Below are 22633 nucleotides of genomic sequence, written 5' to 3'. Positions count from 1 at the left end.
CAGTGTAGAGACATTGTGTATTAAGTGATGGGACTCAGTCGTGCCTCGGGCCTCGCCTTCCCGATCAAATATTTGGACTTAGGGTAAAATAAAACACTCATCTTCCATAGGTTGTTTATTATGAACATAATATACAATGCCGATGTTTATTATAAAAGCGGATAAAAACCGACGAGACACATACACCGTACAATGCTTTACTTATATAACTATTTAAATATTTTTAGTGTAATTTAGTAAACCTACGCTCGTAAGTACACTGATGTATTATTGCATCTATAGATATATACGATATTGTACAAGCTATCGACCTAATGAACGAATGTATTTTTAAATATGAACAAGCTGCAATTAGTACATAAACTAGAAATACACATCGAGAAAAGAGGCACGATTTTGATATTTCTTCACCGATCATGTTAGAGTTACTATACTAGATATTATGGTTTATTTGAACACAAATAACAAAGCTAGATATTAAGCAACCCTACAACAAGACTCAATGAAGTTGGGCCACTCTCGTTCCAAGTTTGTGTGTCAACAGTTATTGCACACGAGTTATTATTACGAATTACCACTAAACATACGCTTACGACACAGAGGTTACAGAACATTTGAGAAGAGAGGTGAAGCTCTAAGGTAGAACAAACAATACATAAGATATCTACATCGTTCGGGGTTATATACAGGGGAGAGGCGCGCCTAGGAGCAGCAGGCGCGGGCGGGCGGCGCGCGCGAGGGCCGGCGCTCCACGGCGATGCGCGCGTGGTCGGCGTCAGCCTCGCGCCCCGCCGCCTTGTCCAGGATGGCCTCCGCCAGCTCCGAGAAGGCGCGGTCGATGTTGATGTTGGACTTGGCCGACGTCTCCATGAAACGGATGCCGTGCTCGTGCGCGATCTGCGAGTTGTACATATTCCACATTTAGCAAGTATAAACAAACAACTTAGTATCATTTGAATTATTTTATTCCGGCGTCGGTTGACTATGAGAATAGATGATGAAATGCGCGGTCTGCCTTATGTTTTAAAGAAAAACAGTAAGTAAAACAAAGTATGTAAAGAAGAAATCATCCTTGTTTATTGAGTGAAATAATGAAGTCATGGTATTGAGTCTTTGCTGAATCGCTTTTCTAAACACTAATATTTATTCAAAATAATCAATTTAAAACTACTAATCTTTTTAATTATATAAATGTTCACAAACATCGATGTTCTAATCTAAGGTATTAATTACATCTTCTTCTTCCTGGCATTAATCCCTGCTATTAATTTAATCAAATTTTTAATTTAATCAAAATTAATTACATCATGGTTCCTTAATATAATGAATTATAATGAATAATGAAGTATAATGAATAATGAAAAATATGAAAAACTGTTATGGAAAAATTCATTTCAATAATCTCTCTCTCTCTCTCTCTCTCTTCGTTCTCTATTGGTTTTTTTTGACAACTGTTGCTGCATTTATTTCTGTCTCACGCAAATTTTAACAATTTACATAGAAGATAAATATATGTAATAGAATTATAATAAACAAATACAATTTTGCAATAATAGACTCGAAGAAACTCCGACTACAATGTCGACTAATAAACGCTATTTAGATTTATGACCAGGAGACGGCAAATATCAATTTGTTGTGTTCCTTTTTTTTTCAGCTTCACGCTGTATCCCGCACACAGCGGGGTAGGCAGGGGGAACCTAGTGTTAAGACACTCCATTCTCCACTTTTTGTCGAATTTTGAAGACATTGCGTGTTGAATAGCAGAACACCAAACAGAAGAAATGGAAATATAAACGTAAATAAATATTTAACTTCCTCGAGGATGGAACCCACAACCGTCGCGTTACAGTCACATCCTTATGCCGCTGCGCCGCGACCGCCTTAAACTCTACTTTTCTACTATCTCTATTTTTTACTGTTGATAAATATTTTGCGGCGCGGTACAAAGTATATAAAATGTAATAAAATTGTAATTTTCGAAGATGCACTGTTTCTAAATGCAATAAAAGTGGAGATTGCCGAATGAGATGTTTTAGTACATATTACTTAGTAAGTTCATTTCGTTTTGGAGTGAAGACGTTTTGAGTTAAATTGGATTTTAAAGGCTGACTTGAAAATGAAGATGTGTTTTTTGTGCGACAAGAGCGAAAAAGTAATTGAATTCAACGTGAATCACTTTAAAAGTGTAAACTTATGTTAATATTGTATAAAACTCTAAAAAATAATATTAGTCTAGTTTTTTGTGAATTAATACATACAACACCCTTTCTTCATCTCTGAGTAGGTTACATACCTACTCAGAGACGAAGAAAGAGTCATGACACCATTCTATAAATAGAAGATATTGATATTATAATCATAATCAAGCCATTGTTCTTTTAATAACAGACGTGATATGCATAAAGCCACAATATGTGCATCTGGAATATCATACAAACATATTGAACTCCAGAGCCAATGTCAAAAATATAAAATCATAAATTTGTAAGCAACTATATTTTTTGATACATTTTATCTTTACTAAAATTGGTTGGTTAAAAAACACTTGGTTTATTTGGTTAAACATGCTTATCTAGAGAGCTACTGGTTAAATTTAACAGTTTTTTGTGTGTGATAGTCCAAAGTTGGCTACATTACTTGCGGTCTCATGCACCAAATACAACATTTTAATAATGTAAATAATATAGAAAGTACTGCAAAAACAATTAAATATAAACACAATTTGATATTTGTCCAAGAGGAAAAGTTAATTGACCTTTTATTCCTATTAGTTATTGAAATTATTATTGTTGAGAGGAAACATTTAAATTTAACAAATATAAACCTAATTAAGTGTATCATAGAGACTAAAGTAGAGCAATTGTGTATAATTGTTAAATATAGCCAACATGTAATGAGTATGTCAATTGATGTTTTGTGTCAGTAAATGTCCTCAATTATTGTATATCGTATTACACTCCTTGATCCCACATATTAATTATTGTATTTTTTAATCCACACAATTTTATACGAGGCCTCGGCACAGTGACAGCGCCTCACTGCAAATGTGATTTTCATTTCCCTGATTTGGTGGACCAAGCATGGCTATGAGTTTTGACACTCGACATAAGTGTCTCAAGTCCGAGAACATTAGACCTTGTCTCTCTGTCTTTGGACATAAGCAGAACAAAGTATGATGACAAAAAACATAAAAATTGAAGATTTATTATTAATCTCATTACAATTATTATACAATTATTTATAAATTGTAAGCTTACTGCTGGATGATTAACATTTTCCTAGTTATTTGTTGAGCAGTCATAAAATGAACTATACAAACAAGGAATTATACAGATATTTTGAAGCAAAACAATAGTTTAATAAAATAATACTCACAGCTTCTCCCCGCTCTTTGCTGACAACTCTTTTCTCTTCCATATCACACTTGTTTCCTAATATCATCTTTTCAACATCTTCATTAGCATGCTACAAGAGACAATTTAAATATAGTGTCATCCATTAAACAAAAAAAATACTTGACAATTTTAATACAAAATTACATACCTCATCTATATTTCTTAACCATTTTACAATATCATCAAAAGTTTTTTCATTAGTTATATCATAAACTAACATTATTCCCATTGCACCGCGGTAATATGATGTGGTGATCGTGTGGAATCTTTCCTGCCCAGCAGTATCCCATATTTGTAATTTGATTTTCTTGCCGCGAAGTTCCACTGTTTTGATTTTAAAATCTATACCTGCGTGAATTTCAAAATTAACATTATGAACGAATTAACATATAGCACATTTAATTTTCTCCGAATTTTTGAGCTCCAATTTTTACCAGATTGAATAAAGACGGGGGCAAAATTAGTAAAAAATACCAAATCAATAAATAATGAGTTAAGTAATTGCTGATTTCGATATAAGTCAGCACGAAAATAAAATATAAAGATGGTTTAGTTTCGTACCAATAGTTGAAATAAACGTCGTTGTAAAATGGTTATCTGAGAATCTGAACAATATACATGTTTTGCCGACACCGGAGTCACCAATAAGAAGAAGTTTGAATAACAAATCATATGTTTTCTTAGCCATTTTATTATTTTATTTGTAAAAACGAAGCTACTTTATATCAAAAATTCATTCGATCAAAAATTCTGACAGTTCAAATCTCAATTCTCAATGCCGTCATAAGCAAGTAGTTGCCATTTACTTTGAACGTAGATAGTAGTATTGATATATGGCAACTATGGTACAATGTGTACAGGGTCATACTCATATGAGTGTTATATTAGAATAGCTATAACAAATAAAAGAAAATAGAACGATTTTTCATTCTAAATTTAACTATGCCTACCTCCTTATGATAAGTGGATAAAAAAAAATGATAGAAAAAAAAATGTAAAGAAAAAAATTCAAATTCCATCATTTGTCCCCTTCTGTGGGCTGTTCAGATTCGTAGTTCATAGATTCAAAAATTTGAAATTTAAGTTATTACGCCCGTGTCATCGAAATCACACATATTTTCAGCGTAGAATATACTTGATTTAATTTTATAATGATAATTTCCAAAATGTGCTTCAGCCTTTTTACTATAATTTCTAATAAACTAGCTGTTACACGTATCTGACTCTTTTCTGTGATCCAAAAAATCTGTATTTAAAAAGTTTCTACTAAAGTTACCTTAAATGTAATATCTTTTAATTTGGTAATATTAGACAGCTTTTTTGCTATTTTATAATGACCAAAATAAAATCAATATATCGTATATATCTAGTAAAATTAAATGTAGACTAATGTTTCAGATTATACTAAACATATAGCATTTTACAAGTGTCAAGTGGTTTAAGTTATTAAAAGATTTTGAGTTTAGTTCCATTGAGGTATGTAGAAAATAACTGAAACTATTATGAACAAACAAATAATGATAAGAAAACATGGATTAATATGCTTGCTACTCAGTAATTGTAAGAAATTATATATTTTTTTTATTTATTACCTTACATTTTTAAGACTGAAGAAATCTGTTGTATGAATCTGACATTTACTAGATTTTTTTAATTTTTTCGTGACAACATTGATGTCATATCGTAATCAAGGACGTTATTAACCAATACGATTATTATCAGAAGTAGGAAACCAATCAAATACATGTAGCACTAATACTTTATACTTTTCTGTAGAACTGTGTCCGTTCTGTGGTCATCAAAAAAAATTATGCATCGAATATTTTTCTCGAAAACGAATAATGATCTGGTCTCATATTTTTCCTGTATTAGGTTAATCTATAAGAATGAAATGAGAGTGATTTTGAACAAATATTTCACTTTTTTATTTCGTACACATTTAGGTCGCGATTTGTGTATGACCCTACAATACAATTATTATATTATTTACTACAACTCTTTATTAAATTTCCTTAATGATGAAATAACTTTCACTCGTAAGTTTTCAATATACTTACATGTGAAATAAAAATCGATGAAATATAACCTTACGATGTTCAAGTATTTTTTGTCACAAAATGCCTTATCGTTACTTATTTTTAAGAGATAGATATATGGTGTCGCAGGCTTTCTTTAGATCTAACAAAATTCAATATATTTGTTACACAATGTACTGACATATAATCAACTATGTGTGCAGCGTACGCGCTTAAAGCTATTCGATGGCGTTCCTTATTATTGTTATTTCGTGATTTAAGGCTAACTAAGAATTACACCGTAATGCAATAAAGACTCCTGAAGAATGCAGCTTTCATACAAAATAAAAATAAAGTAAATCGGACCAGTAGATCCAGAGGTCTTAGCGTTTAAGCAAACAAATAAACTATTCCGCTTTATTATATTAGTATAGATTATGAGCTTGCCATAGACCAGCAGGGCTTGAAATAACTTTTAAAAGTTGGTATCGTTACGCCGGGTATCGATACTTGAGAAATATATGATAATGAGCCTTAACTTGAAATCATTAGGTATCGTTAAAATAATATCGTCATAAACTAGTTTTGTTACCATAGCGGCCGTATTTTCTTTTGCTATTCCGAGTTTTGATTGTTTCGACATCGGTGGTCTTACAATATTTTAAAACTTAAATGGGTAAGTTTAATAAAATTATTATCATTATAAAAAATATTTTGTGAAACTTCCTTTGTTTCTTTTTCTTTTAGCCTCACATTGTATCCTGCACACAGCAGGGTAGGCAGAGGGAACTTAGTGATAAGACACTCCGTTCTCCACTTTCAGCCGAATTCTGGAGGCATTGTGTGTTGAGTGGCAAAACTCAACGCCGCGCTTTGCCTCGACACCAGAGCTAAAAAGGGAAAATACACGTAAATAAATATTTCACTTCCTCGAGTGGGGATCAAATCCACAACCGTTGCGTTACAGTCACACCGTTGTGCCGTTGCGCTACAACGGTAACGTCGCATAAAGGTAATAAAAGAAAAGGATGATTCATACCGCTTCTTTTATCGCTACTTCCGAAGTAACACTAAATTTGACGTTATGATTTAACGCAAAATTAACCTTATTATAACGTTATTATTCCGTTAAGTTACCAAGTATCGCTACCAAATTGTAACGATACTTAGGTATCTATATTGAATTACGGTAATTAACGTTAATTTAAATGTGAATTGGTAACGTTGACAAGCCCTGCCATAGACTTCTGATCTTATTCTTAATTCTGTATTATATATTTTTAACTGTGCCCTGTGCTGCTGAAGAATGCGCGCGCCGGTTTCTGAGTTCTGTCATCTGTGCTATCGCGTCGTATTTGTAATTTGAGTATGTGTTGTGTTGAAGTTCTGTTCTGTTGTTGAAGTTGATCCTGATTATTCATTGATTTTTGAAAGTTTTGCGATCCATATATTTTACTCGTACCATTAGAATTTTAATATGATGAGAAGAATATAGAACATAATGGTAACACATATTTGTAGTTAATGCGTCACATAAAAATATAAAAACAACAGCATTTGTTGACTTCACCTAGGCCTCGCTATTACAACAACTAGCTAACTTAAGGGTCAAAGATAATTCTATTCGTGAGTGTAGTATGGAGGAAGGCTCTACGGTTTACATTATTCTCTATATGATATCCTGCCTCTTAAAGTATAGCGTCCTATTAATGTAAAATTTATATTAGCTTTGGTTTGTCCTTTTATTAAAATCTTGCTGAAGTTGATTGTAGATAATGACATCGAGTTATAGTTCTGGTTCTGTTATTTTAATCATTAATTTTCATTCGTATAACACTAATATAGCTTTCTTTTGTTTGTTTTAGTGTTTGAACCAGTCCATCTACTACCATATCTCTATCAGTTCATAATAGTTTACAAAATTTACTGCTTCATATCATTCATGTTTTTCTACTATACGTGACGCTGGCAAATTATTTGGCGCCTGTCATCGTAAAATCAGGCCATTACAAAAAAGATGCATCGGCGAGGCGGCAAACGCATCCGAATGGATGATCCTCCCCCGGAATATGTAAATCCTATGACACCAGCTACACCTATGACCGACTATGGAGGACAATCGGTGCATGACCCCGAAACATCCACTGTTAACTATTCTGGATTTAATGTGGGTGCCGTTGTTAATTCTACCATGGCAGATGCACCTAGGGAATTTGCGGATGAACATCAGGAAGAAGAAACCAGATCTCCTTCACCAGCACCGACTAAGCGGATAACGCGAAGTAGAGGTAGAGGCGGGGACGGTGGTTATGTGGGGCGTCTGGCTGAGTCTCCCCCGCCGCCCCCGCTGCGCAGGCGAGGACGTGGTGGTAGAGGGCGAGGTCGAGGTCGTGGCGCTGCACCACCTCCAGCTTATTCACCTCCTCCTGTACTCTTACCGGGGGATGATGAAAACAGTCTCTACAATATACTGCGTTTCAACAAGACTGCAATAAATGTAAGTTGTTAAAACACTATTATCAACAAAATATTTTGAATGTTTTGAAATGAATATAATGCTTTTGCTTTTATTTATCTTAAAAAGAACTTAAAGACTAAATTTAGGATTTAAATACAATCAAATCTCAATAGTGTCACAGTGACCTTTGTTATAAAGCAATATAAAACAAGGAATTATGTCACAAATCCATTACTATTATTCAGGTACAAATAAAAGCATAGACTGATTTAACTATAATCTATTCTTTTTGGCATGAGACAAAATGGAAACCGAAATACTATTTCTAAAGCTTTTATGATTTTTTTTATTTTTATTTAATTTGGTTCAGGTTTACTCATGTTTTAAAATATAAAAAAATGGATGTAATAAAAACAAAATATCAGAAAACTTTACACTTAACACAGCATAGAAATCTCTATCCAGATTGTGAAAAAGATACCCCTAAAAGAAAATAATCTAATTTTATATTCTTTTAATCTATACATATAATAATATGTACATTTACAAAATAATAATTCAGGGGGGTTTAGGATCAGTAATAGAGCCCAAACCCACAAAAAAAATTGTCTGTTTGTCTGTTTGTACACATTGATCTCTGGAAGTACTGGATGGATTTGGATGAAACTTTTTTGGTTGTATAGCTATTAAGTCTAGGCCACATTTAGGCCAAATTTATTTTGAAAATCTGGATACCTGATGAACCTTAACAGCCTGTCAAAACTATAAGAGATATAAATATATTGCCTTGGGGAAAATTAAGCAACATGACAAACAATTTCTAATAACAGAAATGAAGGACTAGAGTACCTGACGTGGAACCCTAGCAGCCCATCTAGTCTCTAAGAGATATAAATATAGTGTCTTAGTAAAAGTTGATCAACATAACAAGCATTTTCTGTCCATATAATAAATATGAAGATCTGGAGCAAATCATATAGAACCCTAACAGCCCATCTAAACCTTAAGAGATATGAATATAATGGCATCAGAATAGTTGTTCTACATGGTCAGTGTTAAATGAAATGGTTATTATTCTGACCTAATAATTTAAAATAACATAAGCTAGGAGTACTTCCATGCGGTGAAGGCGGTAACAGTTGAGGTCAATTTTATAATGATATGTATATTATTGAAGACTTTGTCTCCTCCATGAAGAATAAATACGATCTTTGATGGACACTCTTGCATTCCCCAATTAACACATATAGTCACACATATAGATTAACACATATAGTAGTTCATTTTTTTATATTCTTTTTCACCTACACTACCCTAGTTTACACAAGTTCACTAACAGTATAATAAAGAATTAACTTACGTACCTAATAATGTATATTATTATAAATATCATGTATCAACATTCCTTATATAAATTACGATAATGTCGTCAAAAAACATTTTAGAATTCATTATAATTAACTTAAATTTGACTTAAATACAGATAATAGGTATATTTATTGGAATAATCTACCAAACAAGTTATAATTAAATATGATTGTCACATTGAGATAGAACAGAAGAAGCATTTTAATTTTAAACATTTGTTTTGCAGGAAACAATTACACATGCTCTGTAAATAGTTAGCTCATTTAAATAAATATTAGCATTTTTATTTAAATCTCAAGTATTATATGTATAAATGAGGTAATGATATATTTTTTATTAAATTGAATAGAAACTGCCAACTGTACATATATGCTGATTCATTAATAATTACTTGTAACTTATAATTTTTAATGCAAAATATAACAAATTATTATTTATATATATTATAATTGTCAGTCAATTGTGTGTATTAAATGAATAATCATGTAGTTCAAGCGGGCAAAGCCGCAGGCGGGCCACTAGTAAATAAATAAAAAAACAAACAATATATTAACTATTTCTAAAACAAAAATAATGTAATTATATTTGTTATAAAAGGTTTATAACAAATTTATCTAGATATTCAGAGGTCTCTCGGAACAGGTTACTGTTGAGGTTAAATTTTATATTTAAATAGATCAAGGTGACTACCTGGTTTTAGACTTAAAAAGAAATAGGGGGTATGTATTTGATATCTGAAAAAAAAAATCTATATATATTGTCTATATGCACAGTCATAACTGATGATGGTAGAAATGTGGAATTTGGGCAGGTGTTTATTATCATAGTGTGAACACCCACTAAGAAGGAATTTTGAAAAATTTTTATACTAATGGGATGATCCGTTATGGGTTTAAAGTTTGTATGGAAAATCTTTAAATCTGCACAGGTTTTTATAAAATTAGAAATTGAGACTTAAAAATTTTTTATTCAACACTTGATCCATGGTTTATTAGAATTCACCTCCAAAACTGAAAATAATGTCAAATATATTGAATAACTATTTGTATAGTACAAGTGAGCAAAGCAAAGCCTAATATACATATATAATGAATGTGTAATGAATGACGGGTCTACATAATCTAAGGATTCTCATTTAACTAACAATGCAACATCTAGTGGAAAAAGTCTGTAGTATTTGATTGCTTTGAATATTCAAATATCAAAAAAATCTATTTGTCATATATGTTACTTTGGCATTATTTTCTTTCCAGCAAGTAGTAGACATATGGATTGAAGAATACAAGAGTAACAAAGAGAGTGCTCTAGTGCAACTTATGCAATTTTTTATCAATTCTTCTGGATGCCGTGGCAAAGTCACCCCAGACATGGCTCAGATGGACCACACACTCATTATTAAGAAAATGACTCAAGAGTTTGATGAGGTTTGTGTTTATTTGTACTTATTTGGAGAAGTGCATGGATTACAGTAATTTGTGGAAAAAAAATGATCAATTTTTTTTTATAAATTTGAAACAAAATGTTTAAAGTATTTAATATAAACAAAAATGTTGTAAGATAAAGTAATTTAGTTAAATTACTTTACCTTATACTGTAAACGCGACGATAGTGGGTTCGATCCCCACTCGGGGAAATTAATTATTATTTATTAATATTTTCTTTTCTTGAACAAAGATGGGGAACGGAGTGTCTTAACATTAAGTTCCCTCTGCCTACCCTGCTACATGTGGCATAAATTGATATGGTATATACTTTGTCTATATAGTAGTTTATAAAAAAAAAACTTCTTTTCTGGCATTGAAAGTTTTAATTAAAATTTTTAATAATATTATAGCAAAAACTGTGGGTAAAGGTGTGGTCTAATTTCAGTTATTGTGTATACTCGTATGTTATATATTATATATGTTGCTGGTTCAAAATATATGATTTCAGGAAAGTGGAGAATATCCTCTAATAATGACAGGACAGACGTGGAAGAAGTTTCGCTCCAACTTCTGTGAGTTCATTCAAACCCTAGTGAAAATGTGCCAGTACTCTATTATCTATGATCAATATCTGATGGACAACATAATCTCTTTGCTCACCGGTCTGTCTGATTCACAAGTGAGAGCTTTTAGACACACGGCTACTTTGGCAGGTCAGTATTGTTTGAGCTTCACACTGTATCTCGTATATAGGAGGGTAGGCAGAGGCCTGTATAAAGTAGCGGGGTTGAGTTTCTCCAAAATGGAGTGTCGTAATACTATGTTTAGTCTTCGTGGGCCTAATAAAAAGAAGTTCGAAAAAGAAACTTTTTTTTAAACCCTATCCGCCCGCGTGAGTGTATTTGGTCGACGCTCTACTTTAGTTCTATTACATTTGAAAAGCTAAAAGGTTAAAATATTTATATGATCAACAGTAATGAAATTAATGACGGCACTGGTAGACGTGGCTTTGCTGACAAGCGTGAACTGCGACAACTGTCTCCGCCAGTACGAGGCTGAGCGGCTGAAGGCCCGGGACAAGCGAGCCAGCGAACGCCTCGAGGTCCTTGTGGCCAAGCGCCAGGAGCTGGAGGAGAACATGGAGGAAATCAAGAACATGTTATCTTATATGTTCAAGTCGGTGTTTGTGCATCGATACAGGTATGTATTTTTATAGACAAGTTGAAGTTTTTTTAGCTTTAAACTATATGCTGTAATTGATCACTGCAATTTGGGTAATTACCAGAAGGGTGAGAATCGAAGTGACAACCATCGTGTTTACTGTCAGACTGTTCTGCTGCGATAGCTTCTAACAATTAAAAATATTAATTATTATTTTATTGGAAATGTGACTTTCAATATGTTTTTTCAGAGATACATTGCCCGATATAAGATCAATTACTATGTCTGAGATTGGCATTTGGATGGAGAAGTTCCCAGCACACTTTCTAGATGATCTTTACCTAAAATACATAGGATGGACTCTTCATGATAAAGTTAGTGTACTGAAATATTGATAGAATGATACTGTTCAATTTAATAGATTTGAATGTTAACATGAAATTAATGTAAATTTAGCCCTCTATACCCTGAAACACATTCTGTTTGGTAGCGTTTTATTATAAACTAGCGGACGCGCGCAGCTTCGCTTGCTTATTTAGGGGTGAATTCTAATAAACCACGAAACATGTGTTCAATGAAATATTGTTAAGACTAAATTTCAAATTTTATAAAAATCGGTGGCGATTTAAAGATTTTTCCATACAAACTTTCAACCTATTATTTGCACCCTTAGGGGGTGAATTCTAGAAAACCATGAAACACATATTCAATTAAATATTTTTAAGTATCTAAATTTCAAATTTTATAATAATCGGTGGCGTTTTAAAGATTTTTCCATACAAACTTTCAACCTCTTATTTGCACCCTTAGGGGGAGAATTCTAGAAAACGATGAAATACGTGTTCACTTAAATATTTTTAAAAATCTAAATTTCAAATTATAAAAATCTGATGCTGATTTAATTTTTTTTCTATACAAGCTCTCAACCCCTATTTGACCGCTTTAGGATTAAAATTTTTCAAATTCCCTTCTTAGTGGATGTCCAGATTACGAAAGTAAACATCTGTCCAAATTTCACGTTTCTACCCTCGGCGGTTACGGCTGTGCGTGCGTCTTACCTCAGTCAGTGAGGACAAGTCCTTTTTTTAATAAATAATAAAATTATCGTTTTAAAATAAAACGCCATTTGTAAAGTATAACATAGGCACGCACACACTTACCTGTCAAATCGGAAACGTCGCACACGTATGTGTGCGTCACACGAAATACAGGTATGGATAAAAATTCCTACGTCCAAACTGTTGAGGTACCTTGTTTAATTTCTTAGGTGTGGGTTTGAAATATATTACCCTATATGCAGTTTCAATAAAAGAAGCGCTGCCTCTTCCACCCTGTATATAGATTGTTAGTATAAAGCTAGGAAACAATAAAACAATTTTTTATCTTCAAACTAATTTTATTCTTAAAGTATATTGTTTATTGCTAATCTCTACCTATATAGGTATAATAATGCTTAGAACGAAATTTCAATAAATGGTCAATTGATACTTAACAATTTCAACAGCTATACATTTTCTTTATTATCAAATATTCACACTCGAATGTCTGACTGACAAATGACGAAGAAAAAAATCAGATTGTCATACTTTGTCCCCTACATTTACTTAATATGTACTTGTTTGTGGTGTCGCAGGTGGGCGAGGTGCGTCTACGCTGCCTGCAAGCTTTACAGCCTCTGTACGAGTGCGAGGAGCTGAAGGGTAAGCTGGAGCTGTTCACGTCCAAGTTCAAGGACCGCATCGTGTCCATGTCGCTGGACAAGGAGATGGACGTAGCCGTGCACGCCGTGCGCCTCGTCATCGCCATCCTCAAGATGCACCCCGATGTGCTCACGGACAAGGACTGTGAGAACGTGTACGAGCTGGTGTACTCTTCATGGCGCGGCGTGGCGGCGGCGGCAGGCGAATTTCTCAACGTGCGCCTGTTCCGCGCCGAGCCTGCGCCTGCCACGCCTGCGCGCTCACGCCGCGGCAAAGCGCGCCTGCCCAACACGCCGCTCGTGCGCGATCTCGTGCAGTTCTTCATCGAGTCCGAGCTGCACGAGCACGGCGCTTACCTCGTGGACTCGCTCATCGAGTCCAACCCCATGATGAAGGACTGGGAGTGCATGACCGACCTGCTGCTGGAAGAGGCGGGCCCCGGTGAGGAGGCGCTCGACAATCGCCAGGAGTCCTCCCTCATCGAGCTCATGGTGTGTTGCGTGCGTCAGGCTAGTACCGGCGAGCCGCCCGTGGGCCGCGCCGCCCGCAAGCACGCGCAGCTGTCCAAGGAGCAGGCCAAGCTGGTGAGCGACGACCGTGCGCGCATGACGGCGCACTTCATCGTCACGCTGCCCGCGCTGCTCGACAAGTTCGGCGCTGACCCTGAGAAGCTGGCCAACCTGGTCGCCATCCCGCAGTACTTCGATCTAGAGCTGTACACCACGCAGCGCCAAGAGGGCAACCTCACGCTGCTGCTGAAGAAGATCCGCGAGATCGTGAAGGTGCAAACGGAGGTGGAGGTGTTGGAGACATGCGCGCGCACGCTGGAGGTGCTGTGCAGCGATGCGCACGCCGTATACACGCGCTGCAACGTGGAGCGCGCTACCATCACGGACATGTGCGTCAACCGCTACAAGGAGGCCGTCGACGACTACCGCTCGCTGCTGGAGGGCGGCGAGACGCCCGACGCCGACGAACTGTTCAGCCTCACCAACTCGCTACGCAAGGTGTCCATTATGTACATGTGCCACAACCTCAACGACACGCACATCTGGGACTCGCTGTACGAGGATCTACCGCGCTGCGTGGCGGACGCGGGTGAGGCGGAGGGGGACGTGGCCGAGGGCATGGGCATGCCGGTAGAGGCGCTGGTGTGCGTGCTGCGTGCTTGCTTCTATTCGGTGCTGTGGTCATTGCACGAGTTGCAGGAGCGCGGGGGCGACGCCGCGGCCCTGCAGGAACGCGTGCGAGCGTACGCGACGCAGTGTCGCGCGGTGGTGGCGCACGGGCGCGCGCCGGAGCTGCGCGAGGAGGCCTACGTGTGCATCTGCGACCTGCTCATCTTTTTCGCAGAGCAGCCGGGCGGCGGGGGCGCGGGCGGGGGCGCAGGCGGCATCACGCTGGAGGCGGACGCGGCGCTGTGTGACCTGCTCAACGACTTCGTGCAGGAGTTCGTCTTCGTGCAACACAACTACGGTAACGAACACTCACACTCTACATTCAAACGCGCACATTTTGATAGACATCGACCAAAATTCACTATTGATTAATACTATAAATCTAAACAGCAGAGTATAGACTGAATTAGTTATTATTATTACTTATATGTTTATATTAATAATAATAATGATTATTAATTTCAATAATGTATAGTTTACTCAATGTTAAGTAAAATAAAAAAAGCCAAAGCCGCTATACTCTATACGCTAAAAAAAAAATTTAAAACTATACATAAATCATTGTATTTTATATCATGCTTTGTGTTCATTTATAAAAATATCTTTTATAAAAAAACTATAAATTTTCATTGACGATCAATTCGATTGAAGATCAATTCGTCCAGTCGTGTATGTCGTGTGACGCAGTTACGCATACAAAAATACTACTACAGGTTACAACTTTGAACTTTATCGCCAATACCTACAACACTATTTCGGAGTGAGGCGTGTGCGGCGGTGTCCCTCTGATAGGTTAAGTGTGCGTGCGTCGTCCTTAACAAATGGCGTTTTATTTTACGGCGATAATTTTATTATTTATTTTGTTTAAAAAAAATCTTTCATTTTTGGGCGCAAAATATATTTTTTAATTGTATTAGGCTCTTATAGAGTAGTTAAAACTGTGGTTTCATTTAAAGTGGTGATGACAAAAACACTGTATAATAGCACCAAAAAATACATAAACAATTTAAGGTTGAGTGTCATTTACACATTATGTATTTATTTATTTCTTAGAATAAACAAAATAATTCTTTTTTTATAAAAATATACTCTTAGCGTCCAAAAAAAAAATAGATTACTTTAATAACTTTAATAGCATATTTTTGTGTTATTTTAAATTTATATAAGCCCGATAAGAATAGGAGAGCTGCATTGGCTTTTAATTAACAATTTTTGATACAATTATATTGCTTTTTATCTAAACTTTGAACTGAACTCACCTTTTTTTTCTCTAACCTATACAGTAAGGGAAGTATGCCCTTAATGTTAAAGTTCATTTTCTCATAAAAATATCGTAATGAAATTTAAACAGAACATGGCTATTTAGAAGCTTAATGTTATTATTATATATATTTTTTTAGAATTTTCAGAACATTTTTAAGCTCGCTTAAAATAATTTTTATGCATAATATTTTGTTTAGTCTATTGCTCCTTCAAAATGTAAATAATAAATAACAATGTAATGTTTTAAAATGTTTTATGGATGGATGATTCATAAATCTCTTAATCAATATTTATCTTAATAATTTGTACTCATTATGTTTTTTTTTTATTTTGATATATGTTCCACTGGTTCGATTTATTTGTAATTTAATATGTGAGTAATATATATAATTTGGGTAGGTCTCAATTTACGGAGTAGAATATTTTTTTACAACTTATAATGTTCCGAAAATTTGGAATAATTTATGTGTTATGTTATGTTGTACATATAAAATGTTGATTGCTATTTCAGATAAAAAGCAATACAATACTATTAAAAATAATTAATTAGACGTCAGTCCTGCTTGCCCATGCCATAGGGCTAGATACTTTGCAAAATACACAAGTTGATTAAAATATTATAACATGTATGTTATGAACGTTCTCGTTATAGATATAATACTTGTTGTCGGTCTTCATGAGGGTGGGTTAAAAATCGTTTCCTAAGTTAAAAATAAAAAAGGCTAGCGATGTTCTTCGTTATTGCTGGAAAGAAAACACCTACATTTGTTAATTAAGAATCCAAATTTAAAGGGTTTGCTTTGGTTGTATTTTGTCCTTCTGTGTTAATATTGATTAACATTTAATAACTTACAATTAATTTGTAATGGGGGTTAGCCGACTGCGTCAGAACTATAAAAAAAAATTTTCGAGCATTTGTATGCCCATTTCTGTGGCACACTCAGTAGCCTCAGTAGTGAAAAGTGGTAGTTAAAACACCTTTTAAAAAAAAACAGTTATCGTTATAATAGTCGTCACCATCGTCTGTAGACAAGAAGCAAGAACTCAAGAGGACATATAGAGGCATGCTGCAATTCTAACTTATCAAGAAATGGTTTCCTGATGGTGACGTGATTAGATCTTTTTTTAAATGATGGACGTTACAACGGATACAAAAGATAAGAACAACCCTGTGGGAGAATAGTGTTGTTCTTCTGCGTCATTTCATTCCATCATTCAACTGGCCCGGACTTATGAAATTTAAGCAGTATGGCAAAGTAATGTCCCGACTGCACATAAGAGTAATTTTGTAATGATTTTTAATGTTATTGTTTTTTATAAAGAAAAATTAAAATATAGCGTTTATTATTTAACCTCCTTTTCCTTCCGTGACATGTTTAACCCGCCCTCGTATGCGTGCCTTTAGTAATGTGTCTTAAATTATTTGTGCAATATAAATATGTAATAGGTACTTGTTTTTAACGATCAGAAAAATATGCATTATCTTCGTTATATTTTAACGAAGATCTGTGGCAAAATGTAAACACGCGCTCGAACACGCACTCGCAGCCGACCGCGGGGCGACCGGCCCCGCGGGCGGCTGCGGGCGGCGCGCGGGGCGGCGCGTAACGAGCGTGTTCTGCTTGCATGTGGCGCGGCGCGGCGGGACCCTGCCGGTAAGCACCTCTCCGAGCGCGCAGTTTACCTTAGTAATGCCGCGGCCGCCCCCCGCGCCGCCCCCCGCAATGCATATTAGTCTCGATCTGACGCGTCACCGTGACCCCGCTTCACCGTGACGCCGTGTCACGGTGTCTTCTTCCTAACATTACTAAGGGAAAATTGTCGCGCTCGCTTTATTCGTCGCATCCGAGGCCGCGGCTCCGTTGTCGCCGCCTCGGGCTCCGGCGAGCGCGCGGCCTCGGATCGTCGTCATATGTTTATCATTAGCACTAAGCAGTATATACTCGTGCTTTGGCAGCATGTCTCGTGCCGTGTCTCATCGTTTCTTTCTTTGGTTATGGTTTGTCACTCGACCGCCTCTCTTGGGCCGCGGTCTCTCGCTGTCGCCACATTTAACTGATTTCTAAACTACTTTGCAACTAATTTGCAATGACAACATCCGATCGTGCTTCTTATTCTTATTTGTAGATTTTTCTGTTAGAGTGATGCATGATTCACATGTAAAGTAGTCGGGTGAGATGTGTGGCGTTGAATCATGGGCGATGAATCAATTGATGGTGACTTCTTAATTCTTCAAGTTGGTATGGTTGTTCAAATGACGCATGTCCAATTGGTTCCTAGAAAACTTTTACGTGATGGCTTCTTAATGATATAATATTATATAATACTAATGTTTAACACATGCATTTAATAATCAGTCTTCATATACATATAAACAAAAATATTCTGAATTCTCAAAATTATTATTCTTTATAAGTTTTTTTTTGTGACACTAAAAATAACTAAAAATGGTTTTAAACTTAACATCTATCTACATAAAATAATATATTATGCATTATTAATAACGTCGCCTATTTTCTGGTATACAACATTAATTTGAATTGATTTGCACTTTACACATTAATTTAGGAACCACTTGGTTCTGATGTCGACGCTGACGTTTCACACGAAGTGTTCTGTCCAGTGAAGTGCTCGCCGCTCCAGGATCATTTTACATTTAAATAATTTGTTTTGTTATTGAATGATTTTTAATCGCTTTGGAGCTTTTGTAGTTATGTCGGAGTGCAGTACTGTGATTGGACGTTGGTGTGCGTGTTGCAGACGGTCAAGACGAGAGACGCATCGAGGAGCTCCACAAGCGCCGGAACTTCCTGGCCGCGTACTGCAAGCTCATCGTGTACAACGTCGTGCCCGTACGCCGCGCCGCCGACGTCTTCAAACATTATATTAAGGTAAGAACTACAAGTCCAACTTACCTTAAAGAACGCTTTACCTTTCTCGGCTCTGAATCCCGTTTTGCCCTAACTCTCCGATTCCAAAGTGATAATGTCCTGGAAATACCTTCGTGTCGTACCCGTTGCTACAGTGAGTCATTCACTGTCTAAGCTGCGAAGCTACGGAATACCTTACCGCGAACTATGAGGCAGTCTAAATCCTTAAATATATTTAAATATAAAGTTAAAAATTACTATCTTAGTATGTAGTATTTTTATATATTTCGACGTAATTGTCATGTATCTTTTTCTATTTATTTTTTTATTTATTTACTTATTTATTTATTTATTTATTTATTTATTTATTTATTTTTATTATGTACGTGTATTCTATGTAGTTTATGAGATAGTATTTATGCAGGTGTATAAATATATATATGTTTGATCGCGCCATGCCATTTAAATTGATTCCTCTAAGATTAGGTTGCCTGGAAGAGATCGCTTTTAGCGATAAGGCCGCCCTTTCACATTTCTTTTTTTGTACGATTTTTTTTGTTTTTGTTAAATATGTTGAATATGGTGTGAAATAAAGAGTTTTTATGTTATGTTATGTTACAAGACACTTTTGTATAAGATCCGTGCTGACTACCGCAAATTATTTACTTTAATATCTGACTAATACTATGTAAATTTTCGTATATATTTGTGTCGCGGTGCGCTTGCAGTGCTACAACGACTACGGCGACATCATCAAGGCGACGCTGAGCAAGGCGCGCGAGATCAACAAACTGAGCTGCGCGCTCACCATGCAGCTGGCCATGCAGGCGCTGTTCACAGCAGCGCGCCGCCCCGCCGCCTCCGCCGCTGCCCCCGCCGGCCAAGCGCGCGCTCCCGAGCTGGCCGAGCTCAAGGAGCTGGCCAAGCGCTTCGCCGTCATGTTCGGCCTCGACGCCGTCAAGAACCGCGAGGCGCTTACGGCGCTGCACCGCGCCGGCGTGGCCTTCGCCGCGCTGGACGCGCCGCCCGCGCCCGCGCCTCCACCGCGCCTCCTCTTCCTGGAGGCGCTGGCCGAGTTCTCCGGCAAGCTGCTGCGCCAGGACAAGCGCGCCGTGCTCAAGTTCGCTGAGGCGCGCCTGGGCGCCGGCGCCGGCGCCTGGGGCGACGACTGGGCGCCGCTGCACGCCTACCGCGCCTCGCTGGCGGCCGACGCGGGCGCGCCGGATGAGCGCGCGGCGCACCCCGCGCCCGCCGCTCGCCGCCACTATGCACGCCGCCCCGCCGCTCCGCTGGACGACGACGACGACGATGACGACGCGCACGGGTAATGTCCACTGCATGTCGGATACGTATGGCCTAAGTCGCCGTTGAGAGCTCTGTCCTTACTAGTGTAATGTAATAAGTGCTAAGTAGTTAGAAGTAGATCAAGTAAATAGTTTAGTCATATGTTTACTTTTTGTTTGTTATCCATAAAACTTGCTCTCAATCCAGCCCGTGTACGATACATGTAGTGTGGGAATATGTATGATATTAAGAACGCGTACTCAATACATTTTAAATGTACATCTATCCCGCATGTAGCAGGAAAGGCAGGACTGTACCCACAACTCGTCGTGTTTAGCTTGTGCCTCTGCGTCACAACTGGCCTCAATATACAAAATATTATAAAAATACCATTAAAAATTACGATATTTAAAACAGTAAAAATATTTTGTCTGTACATTTAGTATTTTTCACTTAAATGGATAGAGGGACACTTACTATCTATCTGTATGTATGATCACTGTTATCTCCGGAGGTACTGAACCGATTTACTTTAAACTTTCACCAATTGCTTTGTTTTAACTCAACTTAACATTTCATCAAAATCGGTTCATTAAAAAAAAGTTATCGGCATTCGACTGACCTCAAGGCATGAGCTTGCCTGTAAATATAAAGAAATCCATACCTATACTTATACTTATAATAAATCTGTATTTGTTTGTAATTAATCTGTATTTTTAAACGACTTTTAAAACAAGGAGGAGGTTCTCAATTAAATATTTTCGATATTCGATTAATTATTTTGGATTCTATTTCGATATTGGATTATTCGATTCGATTTGATTTTTCGATTTTCGATTACAGTTATTTTACAAAGAATATTATAAATCCTTACCCAAATTAATAATTTTCATTTAAGGCTGTTTCTGAACGAGTTGATTAAATTATTCATATATTAGACGTCATTCTACAATCAATTCGTCAATCTGTCAGTCAATCTTTCTCATTAAATGAATAATAATGTAGTTCAAGCGGGCGAAGCCGCGGGCGGGCCGCTAGTCTGAGGACTTATTAAGTGAGCATAAATTGAGATTTATGCTCACTTAATGAAATATGAAACTGAAACATACAACAAACGCGTGTTAACATTACACTTCTCAACTGCTATGCTGCTACTTGTAGTCAAATGCCACCCATTTGCTGGCTTCTATCCGCGGGACGTCATTTGTTTTTTGTAACGATTTAACCTGAATTTTAGCTATCTTAATTTTTTATATCTTCATTTTTAATATCAATTTATTAATATTTTAATATAATTATATTTTTTTGTTTTTTTCTTGTAAATAATGTCCTTTGGATAGAGGTCTAGGCTTAATTCATTATGGTGATATAAATTTTGTCATGTATAATTTAAAAATTTTTTTTCATATAATATTGTTCTGAGCAGGTTTGAGCTAGATAAGTAAGTTAAGTTTGGATATGTTTTATAATAAATTGTATTTATAAAGTGGCCTCTATTATTTATTACTAACATTGTATTTTATTACTAATGCTTAATATATTAAAGTACATATTTGTTTACTATAACAACAGTCAACAGACTATATTAGGTGTGACGCAGTACGCATAGATACCAATAAGGTAAACACTTACTACTACAAAAATATTACTACTAAAGGTTAAACAACTTTGAACTTTATCGCCAATACCTACGACTCTATTTCGGAGTGAGGCGTGTGCGGCGGTGTCCCTGCGGATAGGTTTATGTGTGCGTGCGTCGTCTTTATCAAATGACGTTTTATTTTACAACGTCAATTTTATTGATTATTTTGTTTAAAAAAAATATTTTTTAATTTTTGGCAAAATCGTTTTTAATTTAATTTTAATTGCATTAGGCTTTTATAGAGTTGTTAAAACTGTGGTTTCATTTGAAGTGGTGCTGACAAAAACACTATGTATACTAACACAATTTTATCAATACGTAAAATGTTGGGTTCCTTTTTATTGCATCAACTGCATTACATGGTATAATTACATAAGTACTGTTGTGCCGTACGCAGGACGGTCAGGGAAGCCTTCAGCTCGTTATCCATGTCGGAAGAGGAGGAAGCCATCCCGGCCAGTGCGAGACTTGCCGTGACTCCCGAAGACACTCCCAAAAGGATTTTAAGGTCTAGAAGAGCTTGAAATTGGTAGTTTTTTCTATTGAAAGATTATTTATAAGTAACGTCACACGAATTTCATGATTTTTGTCCCTCCCCCATCTTTGTTACAGCTTTGTTATTTTTAATATATGAATATAAAAGATTTTTTGAGTATCATTTTCGAGTGCCCTTTCCACTAGATAAAATAAAAGAATAACTATAAAAAACTACAGATCCAGTTACATTTGAAGAAAAGCAGTTAAAAAAATAGTGCATATTACAAAATATGGCAAGAATTAAATGATTATAATGTCTTTTTATAGATTAACATTCATTTTTTCTGTAATAAATACAGTATAATAATTTAATTCTCATGTTTTAATAATAATAC

The 22633-nt window shown here is 36.1% G+C and overlaps 2 protein-coding genes across 2 annotated transcripts; one reads left to right on the top strand and one right to left on the bottom strand.

Annotated features, from left to right (window-relative positions):
- Positions 1–102: 102 nt before the first annotated feature.
- Positions 103–4190, bottom strand: Rab10 (RAS oncogene family member Rab10). The gene is made up of 4 exons (XM_085188645.1): positions 3960–4190; positions 3547–3746; positions 3379–3468; positions 103–897 (listed from the first exon to the last, which is right to left on the bottom strand). The coding sequence occupies exons 1-4, from the start codon at positions 4084–4086 to the stop codon at positions 703–705; spliced, it is 612 nt and encodes a 203-aa protein (XP_085044771.1). The 5' UTR covers positions 4087–4190; the 3' UTR covers positions 103–702.
- Positions 4191–6661: 2471 nt separating this feature from the next.
- On the top strand, positions 6662–22405 carry SA1 (stromal antigen). The gene is made up of 10 exons (XM_085187671.1): positions 6662–6917; positions 7279–7910; positions 10493–10663; positions 11172–11376; positions 11638–11863; positions 12075–12198; positions 13458–15000; positions 18726–18856; positions 19564–20159; positions 22159–22405. Exons 2-10 carry the CDS (start codon positions 7431–7433, stop codon positions 22283–22285), a joined length of 3603 nt encoding a protein of 1200 aa, XP_085043797.1. The 5' UTR covers positions 6662–6917; positions 7279–7430; the 3' UTR covers positions 22286–22405.
- Positions 22406–22633: the final 228 nt, after the last annotated feature.

This window comes from Heliconius melpomene, chromosome 7, assembly GCF_056956725.1.
Source record: "Heliconius melpomene rosina isolate 202511_hmr_F chromosome 7, ASM5695672v1, whole genome shotgun sequence".
Taxonomy (NCBI): Eukaryota; Metazoa; Arthropoda; class Insecta; order Lepidoptera; family Nymphalidae; genus Heliconius; species Heliconius melpomene.
This window is presented reverse-complemented; position numbering and strand designations above follow the sequence as displayed.